We start from the raw sequence: 14,481 nt of genomic DNA, 5'->3' as shown, positions 1-14,481 counted from the left end.
CTCTGTGTGTGTGAGAGAGAGAGCAAGAGGAGGGTTTGTGTGTGAGTGACCACTTTGCCGTCATGTGAAGTGAGGGCAGCGCACTATATGAGAGATAGCAGTAAGGTCAGCTCCACCTTCACAATGCTACAGGCTATGATATGCAAACATGGCTGACAGTAGGTGCTTCATCACACAGTGGCAGCTTGACACAGGAGCCTGTTCTCTTGATTAATCCCCCTATGCTTGCTTCCTGCTACGAAACGCGCTGCAACCTTACAGGCAAACCATAATAACACAAAGCTCTGTTTATTTGGTAACTAATCTGTAAACCTGCGAGGAAAAATACAGCCTGCAACTTGTCTCTTGCTCCCAACATGTACGTAGATATGTGTGTGTTCCTGCAGTTTCAATTTCAGGAACTTGTCAACAAAACTGATTAGTTCAGTAACTAAAATACACTACAAGTCAGTACCTTACATTTGGTGTAAACTTTGAACACATTACAACAGAAGATGTATCTGTTAAGTTTTGCTGACAGCAAGACATTCCTAAACTACCAGTGAAAATAACTTCCACTCCTCACCCAATGAGCCGTCGCTATGTTGATGAAACACCTCTACTGTCGTTGTGACATTCTCACTTTCAGGAGTGCATGCTCTCATTTTGCCAAACATCACTACGGAGCATGTCTAAATATTTCCCATGCACAGCTTTCTTCATGACGCTCCTTCACTGTCTCAGAAAGCCAATGAGCCAGCTAATGCAGGCTGGGAGTAGAGGGGTGTGTGGTGGTGGGGCAATCCACTTTCCCAGGTAGAGTCAGTAGAGCAGTCAACAGATTCCTCTCCCACATACATTTTTATTTTGATGGGTGTGGATAGCCGTCCCTCTGCCGCTGTCTTGCCTTCTCCCAACTTCACTTCATCATTCCATATGCCCATAAAACGGGTTCATTTCCTCTGCGCCATTTCCCTAAAGGTGAGTTTAGCAATCGGTCTCTCTGCTAGACGCACTCCAGAATTTCCTGGCTATCTGCATTCTGACAGCACATACAGACATAGGCCTGATGGCTCTTACATACTGTTATGACCCAACAAATACAACTAACACGTAGCTGATGTCAAAGCGCTGACTTAAGGAGCACCGCCCAATTCTGCAGGAGACTATCGTAAAACATGATGATGGTGCACGGGCATGGTGTTCGTAAATGTCATTAAAGGAGGCTAATAGCGCTGTCTGTTTGAGAGGTGGATCAATACAGTAATGAGGAGACGGAGGCACAGGCGTAATCACCAAAAGCCCAATGGTGCTGAAATCCACAAAATAAAATAGAATTGGGTCCTGGAGGGCAGCAGTTCTGACTGACATATTCAGTAAGACACTCTCTCGCTACATCTCATCGGTTCTAATGACATGGCCTTAATGTTAGAGGAGTTTCTCAATTTTGCTCTTTTTAGTGCTTATTCTCACTACTTCACTGTTTTCTGTTCTCTGTTTAAAACTCTCAGAGGTTGGCAAATATACCTGATGTGATGTGAGACCTATAAACAGCAGGGGTTCTTGATATTTCACCTCTATTAGCAAGAGATATCAGAACACCCTAATGAAACTTCCCAGCATAAGGCCAGACACAAGCCCTGGTAATAGTGATTAATGTTGGAGATTAGTATAAGCGTTTAAGGTATAGTGGAGATGTAACATACACATAACTGGAGCTCATGCCGGGTGGATTTAAATGGAATTTCATTAAAGCTAAAAGAAAGAATGATGACTTTTACAACTCCCACTGGCAGCATTTTTACAGGCAGACATTTCCCACTAATGACTTGAATATGAAATAGTGACCCCATCGCACTAAGCACAGTTTGAGTAAATTGAGCTCACTGGTAAAATAACCTTCACCACATTGACTGGTAAATCTGTTGTTAGAGCTTCTTACAGCAGTGGTTCTTAAGCTTTTTTCAGCCTCAGGAACAGACGAACAACTTTAGCTTCTTGCCCTTGGACCCAAGCTCATTTAAACATATTGGTAATCTGTTTTTTTGATTACTAAACAACAGCAGGCCTGTGACCCAGTTATTGGTTTAGCTTGAGCAGTCTTACAGGTAGTTCACAGGTTGAGCTACAATGAGAAATCCTGTATGCATAATTGATTTACACCAACACCGGCCCGAGACAGTGATGACAATCACAGTAAACATACATTCACACATTTATCCATTATGCATAGGGATGGAAATACACACTACCACTGACCCTGATATGAAATAGGACACATGAGGGGTGTACTGGTTGCAATACAAGCGCAGTGTGAGTGTCGGCACCACCTTCTGTTGACGGTGTGTCTGTGAAATCCATCTGTTTCTGGCCATGACTGGCTGACTAGAGGGAACCAATGGAGTGAGACCTGATTTGGTGTCAAACGGAGTACTTGGATGAGGCAGTGTGTGTAGATTTAGTGTGTGTGTGTGTGTGGTGTGTGTGTGTGTGCTGTGTTGTGTGTGTGTGTGTGATGTGTGTGTGTGTGCGCGTACATGTATTGGATCCTTTACTACAGCTTATGGTGTTTATGTGCATCCTGGTGAGAGCCTGTGCAAAGAGCCAGGTTTGAGTCACAGTTGCTGGACAGAATGGAAAGACTGGACAGTAAGCAGGTTTTGCACAGTGAAATAAATATCTGCTAAGGTTGTGACTAATCAAAAGGACAGCTGTGATGTGACCTCATATGCATATGCCATACCAGCATTTCACAGGATCATGTTAAAGGGGGGAAAAACAATCAGCAGGTCATAAGTGTAATGTGCCTTTGACGGGAATGACTATGCAGACAAACATCTTTAAAACCTGTCACTTTTTTATTTATTCCACTGTCTGTATAATTTATTGTAATCACTTTAAATCATGGTACTTTATTATAATAACTTGAAGTTTACAGTACTTAAATGATTAACCTTTAAGTCCCGTATGTGCATGGTGCAATGGAGGTTGAAAAGTAATTTCCCCCTGGGATTATTAAAGTATTTCTGATTCTGATTCTGTATTTCTGATAGATCCAAACAAAATTCCCAGTAAGAGAGAAAATAAAAGGATTAATCATAAAATCTAAAATAATGTACCAAATACTGATGCCTGATTATATATAAATCATAAAAACCATACAAATCAGTCAAGAACAGTCTGTAACAATTTGTAAGTTTTAAATGAGTTTAAACGGTAGATAGTACTATATTAAAGACATCAAACAACTGATAGTGTGTTGCAGTCCAACCTCAAACAGCCAGCTTTTGATCACCCAATAAAATAATTGAATGTGACGGTATATATAGTTAGAAAGTACAAAAGACAAAATTAAGAGTGTGATATTATCAGCTTCTGGCTCACGCGTTGCAAAATGTCACTTACAATAAAGGCTTCTATTGTCAGCAGGCAGTGGGAGTAGGGCGGATATTTAGTCTGAAATGATGAATTGATCTCAGTTAACTTATGGACGCTGGACCACCCAGAGGTTGTCACTTAATGATAAATGGACGTAATACTGAGCAACAGGGACAGCAAGTCAAGGACTTGGGGAAGGAGACTTAATACATGATGGATGATAATCACGCATACTATGTGACATTAATGCAAGCCTGATGGGGCAAGTGTGTGTGAGAGAGAGAGTGAGAGTCAGAGTGAGAAAAATGCTACCGACAAACACACACACACACACACACACACACACAATTTTTGACAAACACACACATATAGTAAAGTTTTTGTTTTGTGATATTTTCTTGATTTTATGCATAATATGCATATGCATTTAACTTTTTTTCTTTTTATTCTATAATTTGGTAATGCTTTGGCAATATTGTGTTTGTTACACTCATGCCAATAAAGGAATTGAATGTCTACGATATGTATAGAATAAAAGGTGCAATGTGTGAGACCACTTCAGAGGACTGATATGAAACCTTACACTCAGTAACAGATGAAATAAAGTTTCTCCTGGAAGTTGCAGCTCTCCCACTCTTCCTTTTTGTTCATGATGATGAGCTCCATACTGGACACCAGTGGCAGTGGTACAGGTATCAGGAAGATGGACACTTCCAGAGTAGAGCTGTGTGTTTAGATTGGACCGATAAGAATGAATGTTCACCACTGCTGTCACTGGTTCTTGAGTCGGATGTTTTGGCCGGTGTAATCACCTCAGGGTAAACATGACGAGCTCGGAATACTAATTTGTGTCAGTGAGCTTTTTTACTCTGAATTTTTCACATTATGTATGTAAGTACTTACTCCTCAACAAAAATCCTTGACATTAGAGTATACAATATTTTCCACAACATCCACACACAAAAGGAAATTAATTTAATTTGAAATCAGATGATGCTGCAGTTATTATGCATTTTAATTAATTTGCATTTCACCTTGTCTAAGGTCTCCAAGATTCATGCCAGACTGCAGGCGTAAGAGTAATGTCACTATACTCATCACTCTTTAGGTTTGTGATTGGAATATCTAAATGCTTTTAAATGAATACCATGGGTGCTGTTTAATTAGATATATTTAAAATATTAATGCAGCATGAAGTTAATGTGACATAAACACAATCATGGACAACTTTAACTGTAATTTGTAAATAGGAGAAAACCTTCTCCCTGGACTACGCTAGTATCAAGAGTCAAGAATAAAATGGTCTAATTAGGGTACGTCTACAAACAATGGTTGGTTAAGTATGGTGTGAGATAACTATGCTAATCATATCACCTCACAGTATTTCTTTAAATCACATCATTCATTTTTTGTAAAGAGTTGTATTCTAGGAACATCTTTGTCATGTGACAGTTGTTTCAAAAGGCAGGCTGTTCATTTGCTGATACAGAAGAATTTGGAGCTGATTTGAAGTTATTATAGAAGTTTTTCTGTTTGTATACACTGATGTGAAATCAGACATACAAAAAGAGAAAAAGAAGATGGAAAAACAGTAGAGATCTGACCAGTTACTAAAATCTGGTTAGTTTTTCTAGCAAACATACACATGATCATGTCTGGGCTTAGCTCATAATTACTTACTGGCAGGCAGGGATAAAGCAATGTTCAAGAGAGCTTTTCAAAAGAGGGATACGTTTAGTTGTTTTTTGAGATCCTCAGACAAATCACGGCTCATAAAATGCAGGAATCTGCTGGCTCAAGACTGACTGTAAGTGTGTGTGTTAGTGCCACTTCCACATGATTTCAGAAAAGTCACCTACAGTACATAAAAATACCACCAGTGTGTCATCCACTCCTGCCTGTTGGCAAACTGTTACCAGAAGCAAATCATTGTCACTCTGAAGCAGCTTGAAACCAATAAATGATCACGTCTATCACTCACAAAGTGGCAAACCATATTCAAAAACCAACAAAACAAATGTATCACAATGACCACCACACAGCACTAGTTTCACTCACCCATCCCTGTTTTCATCTTCATCCGCATTGGAGAGGAGCTGCGAGCCAGCCAGAGAGAGGTCCAGAGCTGCGAGGGGCAGATCTCTGTAGCCAAAACTCACCAGCTGGACTGGAGGAGCCAGGCACTGGTTCTCATCCTCCACTGGCTGGGAGATGATCTCCAAGTCTGACAGACCTGCCTGCTCCACTTCCCTAGTTACATGCCAACACCAGCAACAGACAAACAAAATACACACATACATGCAAACACAAAGAAGAGACAGGATAGAGAAAGGCATACATTACTTGGAAAAAAAAGAATACATTTCTCAAATGCGTGCAGAAATATTACATCACACAGTAATATGAATGAATAAGTAGATGCCATGTGCCATTTATTTATTTTTTAAAATCTTTTTTGGGGCTTTTTCTTTAATTAGACAGGACAGCTAAAGTTAGACAGGAAAGGGGATAGAAAGAGAGGGGATGACACGCAGCAAAGGGCCACAAGTCAGATTCAAACCCATGGCCTCTGCAGCAAGAACTCAGCCTTTATACATGGGGCGCCACAAGTAGATGCCATGTCTGACTTCCAGAAAGAAAGATGCTACACTAGTGTCATTTTCTAGTTAAATGAGTCTTAACTTCTATCTCTTTTTTCACATTTCAATTAAATATTTAAATAGTTTAAAGATCAAAAACCACAACATAATGACATTCATCAATTACCATAAAAGTATCAGACGGAGCCTAGATAACAGAGCAGAAGAAAAGGACAGAAGGGGTTTTGTTGAAGAAGCATATATGTATGAGCACAAAGGCAGCGGATAAAAAAGACTAATTATTCAGCCCAGCAACTTCTCTAAGAACACATTCTTATTTACAGTGACAGCCCCGGGGAGTAAAAGCAGGGTCAGAGAGGGTTACACACAAACACCCACTCAAGCATCAGGGAGCTACTGAGCACTCACACAATTCTCCACTGCTGAGGACCGAAAGAGCTGCAGGTACAGTGCCTTGCTCAAAGACAGTGATTACTGGGGGTAGAGTGTGTGTTGCTGTGACTGTCCATGCTGTGACACTGGATATTTGAGCCACTGTCATCCAATAGTAAACAAGCTGACAACATGACACAAACAATACAGACAGAAAAGAAGAGTGATGAGAGGAAGAGGACAAGAAACTAAATGAGGACATTACTAGGAGGGGGATGCTACCTGACATGTATTCATTCTACAGTTTACATTGGAGACGATGTTGTAATGTAATATAAAGTTTACTGAAGTAAATAACTCTAAAAGGTTTCTTTATGGTAGCTTGTCACTGCCAGATACTGCACAATGATTTGTTTATAATAAATATGTGCTATCTTTATAATACTGCTCAGATTATCTAAATGCCACACCAGTATTATTTTGTTTGTAATATGTATTTGTCATTTTTATTATCAAATTATAAACTTATATATATACATATATATAATATTATAAATATTTGACTATCTGTCCAAGTTGTGCAGCAGCTATACGATGTGGTCCATACTAAATAGTGTATGTACCTGACAAAAGTATCAGATAGAAAATACATTTGAGTAATTTTTGACTTTTTTGAACCCAGTTGGTTTAATAAACAACACCTACATTTTGGTTAAAGAGTAAAATTAAAAAAGATGTCAATAGAGGTATGTCTAGAATAGTGATCGACCAATGTGGGTTTTTCAATATGCTGATGGTGATATTTACAGAGCAGGCCTGATGATGGCCGATATATAATGGCGATATCAAAACAAAGAAAAGTAATGTGTAATTTTATTCTATTCTTCTCGACAGGAAATTCAGGCATGTGTTAACTCACAAAGGGGGCACTAACATCGATCCACAGCAGCCACACTGACGAGACTGCCTGCAGATGTGTCTGAAGACATTTTTTGTGTTTTTGTTCGGCCTTGTGAGCACAGACATCAGCCAATGCCAATTATCTCAAAATGCCAGATAATCGGCCTCATTAATCGGCCAACCGATGAATTGATCTATCACTTGTCTAGACCAATATGTTTAAGAAATACCTGAAATATGAATTGCTGAAATCTTATTTATTTTCACCCATCTAAGACTAAATTGATTTAGTTATTAGAGTAAATGAAGTTCTAGTTTAGTTTTTACCTTGAACAGTTTTTCAAGGCATGTAGGCACCACACTTATTAATATATTTATATTATTATAATATTTTTCAGGTTTCAATTCATGGAATTTACAATCAGGGCTATTTGTGATTGAAACAATTAGACAGTTAGATCAGTGTTTACATTTGTTCACAAATGACAGGGTGAATGTTAACCTAATAACTACATCCACCTTCCTCTGTGTTCATATCAGCAAATCTCTGCCCTACACTCGTATCCACCTTGAAGTCTTAAAGTCTAAACCGTGATATCTAAACACATCAAGACTGCTCAGTTGTAGGCCAGCAGCATGTAACCCAGTGTGCCCACAAGCCCCAGTTGTGTAAAAGCTGGGCCATCTCAGTAGAGCGTGGAGGTGGAAACAAATGCTGAGTGCAGCTGCAGACTGACTGTGTGTGCCCTGTGGTGTGTATTTTTAGACCAGAGCAGATGCTGGTGTATCATGTCTGCTGTGACGTCATCGCCTCTCCCTTTGTCAGCTGAGTGGATCCCCACTCTCCTACAAACGTCAAAGGAAGTCAAGAAAGAGGTGAATGGGGAGGGGAAACTAGAAAAGGGGGATGGATATCAGGGGTTTTACAAGAAGTACAGGGGACAGCAATAATGAAAAACAGAGCTATGGACAATAAAAGAAGATGGATTTTTTAAAATGGACAAGAGAGACTGGGCTGAAAACAGAAAGAGGCGCAAGGAAAGACACAGGGAGGGAAAGAGGGCCACAAATGTTCAGGAGGAGGGCTGGAAACGAGAAGTGGAGGTAATAAATAAAAGTAAGAGAGAAAATAAAAAGGTAAGTAGAGAAAAAAGGGTAAGGGAAGAGAGGGAAGGAGGGCAAAGTGATAAAGAAGGAGATGTGATAAGATGATGAGAAACATGGAACAAGGTGGTAAAAGAGAAGAGAAGGTGCCTCCATTTTCTCACAGATATGAATATAAAATTCCCATTTAGCAAAAAAAACATATGATGAACAGACAGTAAAAATCATAAACTCTCTTTAACTCGTGATCTCGTGAACTAGTGATTGTAGTAATGGCTGTGTGTAGGGAGAATACAAAGGGTATTCCCAGCAGCCATTTGCTATTTACTGATACACTTTTTCCACTTTGTGTTTCTGAATTCTTCACTTTCTCTCCTTCTTTCTCCCACGTCATTCTCAAACTAGCATGACAGACAGCACTGAGTGACCTGAAACATTCAGAAGAGAAACACGCAATCTGAAAGACAGGCCTACCTTTAGGAAAGGACAGACAGGTAAACAGACAGGACAGGACGGGACAGATAGATATGCAAGCAGATAACAGATAACTCACCTAAACACACACACCATGACCCTATACCGCGGCACAGCCACAGTTTATTAAAATATACAATGATAATGTCAGTGCTAAAGGACCTTTGATGCAATCTGAGTGACCTGAGCTGTTGGAGGGCATCCTGTTCTCTGCGAGTGACTGTAGGGTGTGTTTATGTGTGTGTGTGTGTGTGTGTTTGGCAGGGAATCGTGGGGTATGGGTAATAGGAATCATGATGACGTCAACAAAGGCTGATCTGATCTAAACTCTGACTCTGTGACCACAGCACCGGAAAGTAAGGATTTAACCAGCCAAATTCAAATTTCCTATGGAAAGACTAAGCTCATTTGTTTAGGGACAGCATTGTCAAGGTGTAATAGGACAGGATGCGGTAGGTGAAATTTCCACTTTATCATCATTAACCTATATTGTTGTCCTTGTTTGGTCTAACATCACCTTCAGACAGCTTACACATTAAAACTGTTACCAGGAGAATTTCAAACAGAATGAATTTGCGGCCCTTGCATCGTGAAGGCCACTGATTTTACACATTGAAGTCTGTTTACAGGTCTTGTTGTGGCTCCAAAGGGAACTGCAAGAGTCTTAAAATAAACTGAGACAATAACTTGAGTCAGAATCGGTTGGGTCTAGACTAAATTGGAAAATGAAAAAACTATTGGGGTGTGGAGTTAGAGAGAAGCGAGTTTACCAGACCTCTGTAGCCCGCTCCTCCTCTCTGCTTGAGGCTAGCAGCTTGAGGGTACATTAGGTGTTAATACCATAAAACACCAGAACCTCCAACCAAACTGTTGGTGGTCGAGTTGCATTGTGGATACTGTAAGCGTGTTTTAACCAGGAAAAAGCACGGGTGGAATAAAAAAAGACAATAATTCCATCAATAAGATATCAATTCTGAAATGGAAAAAAAAGATTGAACTGATCAATTCAATCTTTTTTTCTAAACTGTCAATTGTGAGTCTGACAGTGTTAAATGAGTGCAATGCTAATTTGTGAAGTATTAATTTAATTGCAGTTTAAAACCAGGTATAAAAATTTTACTCAGAATCCCATTTTTCCTACCGAAAGGCAAAAAGCAAATCAGTTGTTAAACATGTGTGTAAATGTAAATGTTTGTCATTTCACTAAATTAAGAAGGCTATGTAAAGCTCCAAAAGACATCGTACAAAACAAATCCAGCACTATCTTGCTATAGTGACACATTAACCAGCAGTAAAGTTATTTAAAAAATCAACCATGATATACTGCACCTATTACCTGGACCAACAGTAAAACAGAGCAGCCTCAAGCCATTAAACCCAACGAGTGAACAAGTAAAGTTTGTGAGCAGAACACCAACAGAGCATGAATACAAGAAAAAAGGCACCGGCTGTAGTACTGAACACAATGACCAAATTAATGAGTCACAGCCATTGTATGTTTCAGGTGAGTAACACCATGTGCCCATTGGCTGCGAAGAACTTTAGCTATACACACTCTCTGTCCCATGGAAATTCTGCAAACCTCCTGTACAAAAGGGTCCGACTCATCTACTTATTTAGAATGTCATTTGTTTTTCATGTAATGGGAAAGACCATTGGACACTACTTCTCCACATATTGCTCTTCTTCTTTAATGCTGGCAATCAGCTCTACAACCAGGAAACAATAGCGGAATATGAGAGCCAACTGGTTCTCTCAGGCTATCTAAGAAATAGGTAGACATAGCTGAAGCTAATTGAGAGAAAGTTAGTACAACACAAAAGTAAATTTACACATAACTGCCAGACTGAAAATTCTTCATACTGATTTACTGATAATGATGTAAATCAAGGAATGAGAGCTTCTTTAAAAAGTAGACGTGGTAGCAGTTCCCAGGAGCTATCATAACTATAAGCATGTATAGCATACAACATCAGTGCCTTTTGTTTTTCATTATCAGAAACCCTTGGCTTTCAGGAAGAAGTGTTATTGCAGTCTAATCTCAAGAGCTGCTGCCCTCATCCAAATTTGATGGGATTATTTCCCTCGGCAACAGGGCCTTACATTTCTTTCATGATACATACTCTGTATCGTCAAAAAGATAGTCACTAGAGGCTGCAACACTGTCTGTTGACTCATGTACAATGCAATATGTGTTATATGAGTAAAAAATGGATATTAAAGTAAAAAAATATATAAATAGCACGTTTTCCCTGTAGACAGCAGCCTTTTTTGTCTGTTCAGAAAAACTTATCATTTCAGTACGTATAGTTATAGCACATACATGTACACAGATAAAATAAAATAAAATACAATGGGAATTGGGATGAGCCAAGTTAAATAAAACCCAAGGATATTTTTTTTCCAAACTTAAACTTTTAAACTTATTGCATATTTAATCATCATGAATATTTAAAGTTATGGAGAAATACGCAAGATTTTAATCTGAGTTTCCAGGGGCTTCAAAGGGCAAGTCTCGTGATCTGGAATTTGAAAAATAACTTGACATTTTACAATTTACAAATGCTATTTGACTCAGTACGTGGGGCACCAGCTCTACCAGGTGAGCTATCCGGGCGCCCACCAGGTATGTTTAATGTGTTTAATCTGATTTGTACTGTAGGTCCCAGTAAATGACTAAACCAACCAGGGCGATGCATTGTGTCATTGTGTGTCCCACTACAGTGGATGTATGTTGTGCTGTGGAAGTTGTCAATGTGCATCTATAATAAATACCTCCACACTTATTTTATTTGGCAAAGAATGAATTCCCGGTCTGAGGCTGTGGATCTACAGTATTATGCCACAGTGGGTTGGCCTGAGAGATGCTGTTTTCTCTACACTTCTCCTCCACACAACACCTCATCCATACCACCTCTCATCTACAGCACAGCAGCAAGTTTGGCTCTCTTCCCAAACAATCAGGACCATACACATAACTACTCATGACAGCCACAAGCTGTCCATACCCCACCGGCTCACAGCTTACAGTAATGTACCTGGTGCGCTGCCTGGCTGCCAGTTAAGATATCAGGAAAGTTGCGAATCCAGCCCATGGATTTGTGCAATGTTCAGCAAAGTTCTCAAGGGAAGCATAGAGTTAGTTGTGCAACGTCTGCTTTGCTGCTCTCTTAAAGTTGCTTTACTAAGGCGATCCATTACATCCATTTCATTTTTGTAAAAGTTACATGAATGTTGCATGGAAATGTGAAAATGCAGACTCATTTACAAAGTGGATTGTACATCACAGCTGCTTACATTGAGGAATAAATGAAAGCACAAATGATAAAAGGATAATATGAATTTAACAGCTCCTTGCATTAAAGTGGTGTCCAGCAGACAAGTGTTTTGTTATAATGCATTAATATAATATATGGCAATAACTTTAATGCACTACACAATGTCAATGAAAAAACCCCCCAAAGATAAACCTGTCTCTGTTTCTGTCCAAGTACGAATATAAATACATTTTGGCTGTTATAAATAAGAATACTGACCTTTCTGTGTACCCCCAATGTTCCTATCTAACAGAGAGTGGCAATTGCAAAATTCTCCAAAACATTATTTCATGGAGAGACTAAAAAGACTGCAACAGCAGAAGAGCACCCACAGGAAAGAAGTGATATTCAGGGAGAGCAGGATTCCCTGGGGGTGGCAGATAAAATGACATAGTGGACTGTAGAGTTGGGGCCAGGTAGGAAAGGTCATTATGAGACAAAAGTTGCTCAAGGGACTTCACTGACCAAAACATAAGGTCATGTAAGTGACTGGGAGCCAGCGGCGCTGAAGAATGTTCTTCCTCCGACAACTGGAAGTGTCTCGCTCATGACCCTCGTGACCCCTGTGCAATAAGACAAACTTACAAGCAGCCATAATTTGACTTTGTTGCTAATTAGCACATTGTTGGCATCATAATACGCTAAACTAAGATGGTGAACACGGAAAACATTTAACCTACTGAACATAAGCATATCAGCATTGTCATTGTGGGTTTCATAGCATGGTGATGTTAGCATTTAGCTGTAAGCACTGTTGTACCTTAGTACATATTAAGAGAGTCCTGTTTAAATATCTTGAATTAAAAGAGTAAAAAAAAAATGTATTTCTCTTCCACAATAGAGGCTAGGGGGCACAGCCTGGTGGTCTAGGGGCAAACAAATAAAGCCGTAAAAAGCCCCAAAAGGTAATTTTAAAGAAAATCTATGGAAGCCTAACTACAGAGGAAGAACATCCTGAGTGAAACTTTTGGCTTTACTTTGAATCAGTTTGACTTCAAAGTCTTTTGAAAGTGAACTCAGTACCTTAATATCCAGTTTAACCCTTTATTGGACACTGTTCATAAATCAGATGAAAATGAAAATAAGATGTACTATCCTCTGAATAAGATCCATTACATGGTAGTATTGTTTGCAGTGTTTGGATACATTAGGTATTGGATATGGTATGTATATCAGGTAGTATATAGTCTAGTACTGTTGAAAATGGTGCCATGAATGTGAAAATGGGAAATAGAAACCTGAAATGGTATGCTTTCATGTTATGACATGTAGTGTAAATATGTACATGCATCTATCAAGAAAATGAAACATAAAACTATGAGCCATTATTTCCACACGTTACAGCAAACAAAGGTGTTACGCTGCTTATCACTTCCCCTTGAAAAGCCCAATGGCAGCTTTGAAAATACGCTTTCTGAGGGAGTAAATCAAATTTATTTTCATCCAGGCATATTTTATCCTGAACCACACTCCACTCTGTCCAAGGCCTCAGTGGACTATAAGATCAACACATACACGTTAGATTAGCCTGTCTGAGTACAACGCCTGAGGATCTAAAACACACCCAAAACTTGGCCAGAACATGGAGACACAAAGCAGATGTTCCCTGCTCCCACCAGCTGCTGTGGAGAACTTTGGAGAAGCTGGACATCATTGTGTATTAGTGTTACAGACTCATCCCATATGAATATGTACACAGTTGGTAGAACAGCCAACAATGCAAACTATTCTGCAACTTCGAGGCTCAATGCCCCAATCAGTTTTATGACTAAATCTAAAAACTGTGTCTTGGACACAACAGCATACATACATTTCACACTTGTGTGTTGGTTGTAGCACCATAGACTAGTCTATTTCTTGCTGCTAAGAAAGTAGAGACAATGAGTAATGTTTGTCTTTGCTGATGACACACACAATGTAATATGGATTTCACATCAAAAGATGAAGATGAGGCAAAAGAAAGACTGTCAACTTTTACCTGAGGGACTTTATCGGCATCCCGATTAAACCATGCTAAAACAGTGATACCAGCAGAAAAACATACCTCATCTAACATTTCTTACCACTTGCACTTTGGTAAATATACACCTTAGTCAACTCAACCACCAGTCTTTTCAAGGCGATCACTTGGAATACATAACTTGCTGTTTAGCACAGTGTTCATGTTGTAGGACAAAACACCTGTCACTTCTACAGAATTTACAAATTGCTTCGGGGTAATTTCTTAGAACACCCAATTCAAGTTCCAGAGAAACTTTGGTAATTTCACGCCAGTGGATATTAATGAAGTCTGCCAGCCACATTAGCTCATTAATAATATTGCAGATTAAACTATGATGAATTGGTGGACTGCACAA

At 39.3% G+C, this 14,481-nt stretch overlaps 1 protein-coding gene across 1 annotated transcript in view; it reads right to left on the bottom strand.

Moving 5' to 3' along the window:
- Nucleotides 1-14,122, bottom strand: part of LOC118320950 (transmembrane protein 266-like) — a 44,725-nt gene extending 30,603 nt beyond the window's left edge. The window contains exons 1-2 of the mRNA XM_035652078.1: nt 14,103-14,122; nt 5,416-5,607 (exon numbers count right to left, since the gene is read on the bottom strand). Coding sequence (XP_035507971.1) covers nt 5,416-5,607; nt 14,103-14,122 — 212 coding nt within the window. The remainder of the gene's footprint in view (nt 1-5,415; nt 5,608-14,102) is intronic.
- Between the last annotated feature and the right edge of the window lie 359 nt (nt 14,123-14,481).

Source organism: Morone saxatilis, unplaced genomic scaffold, assembly GCF_004916995.1.
Source record: "Morone saxatilis isolate NCDOM2014 unplaced genomic scaffold, NCSU_SB_2.0 Contig11, whole genome shotgun sequence".
NCBI lineage: Eukaryota > Metazoa > Chordata > Actinopteri > Moronidae > Morone > Morone saxatilis.
This window is presented reverse-complemented; position numbering and strand designations above follow the sequence as displayed.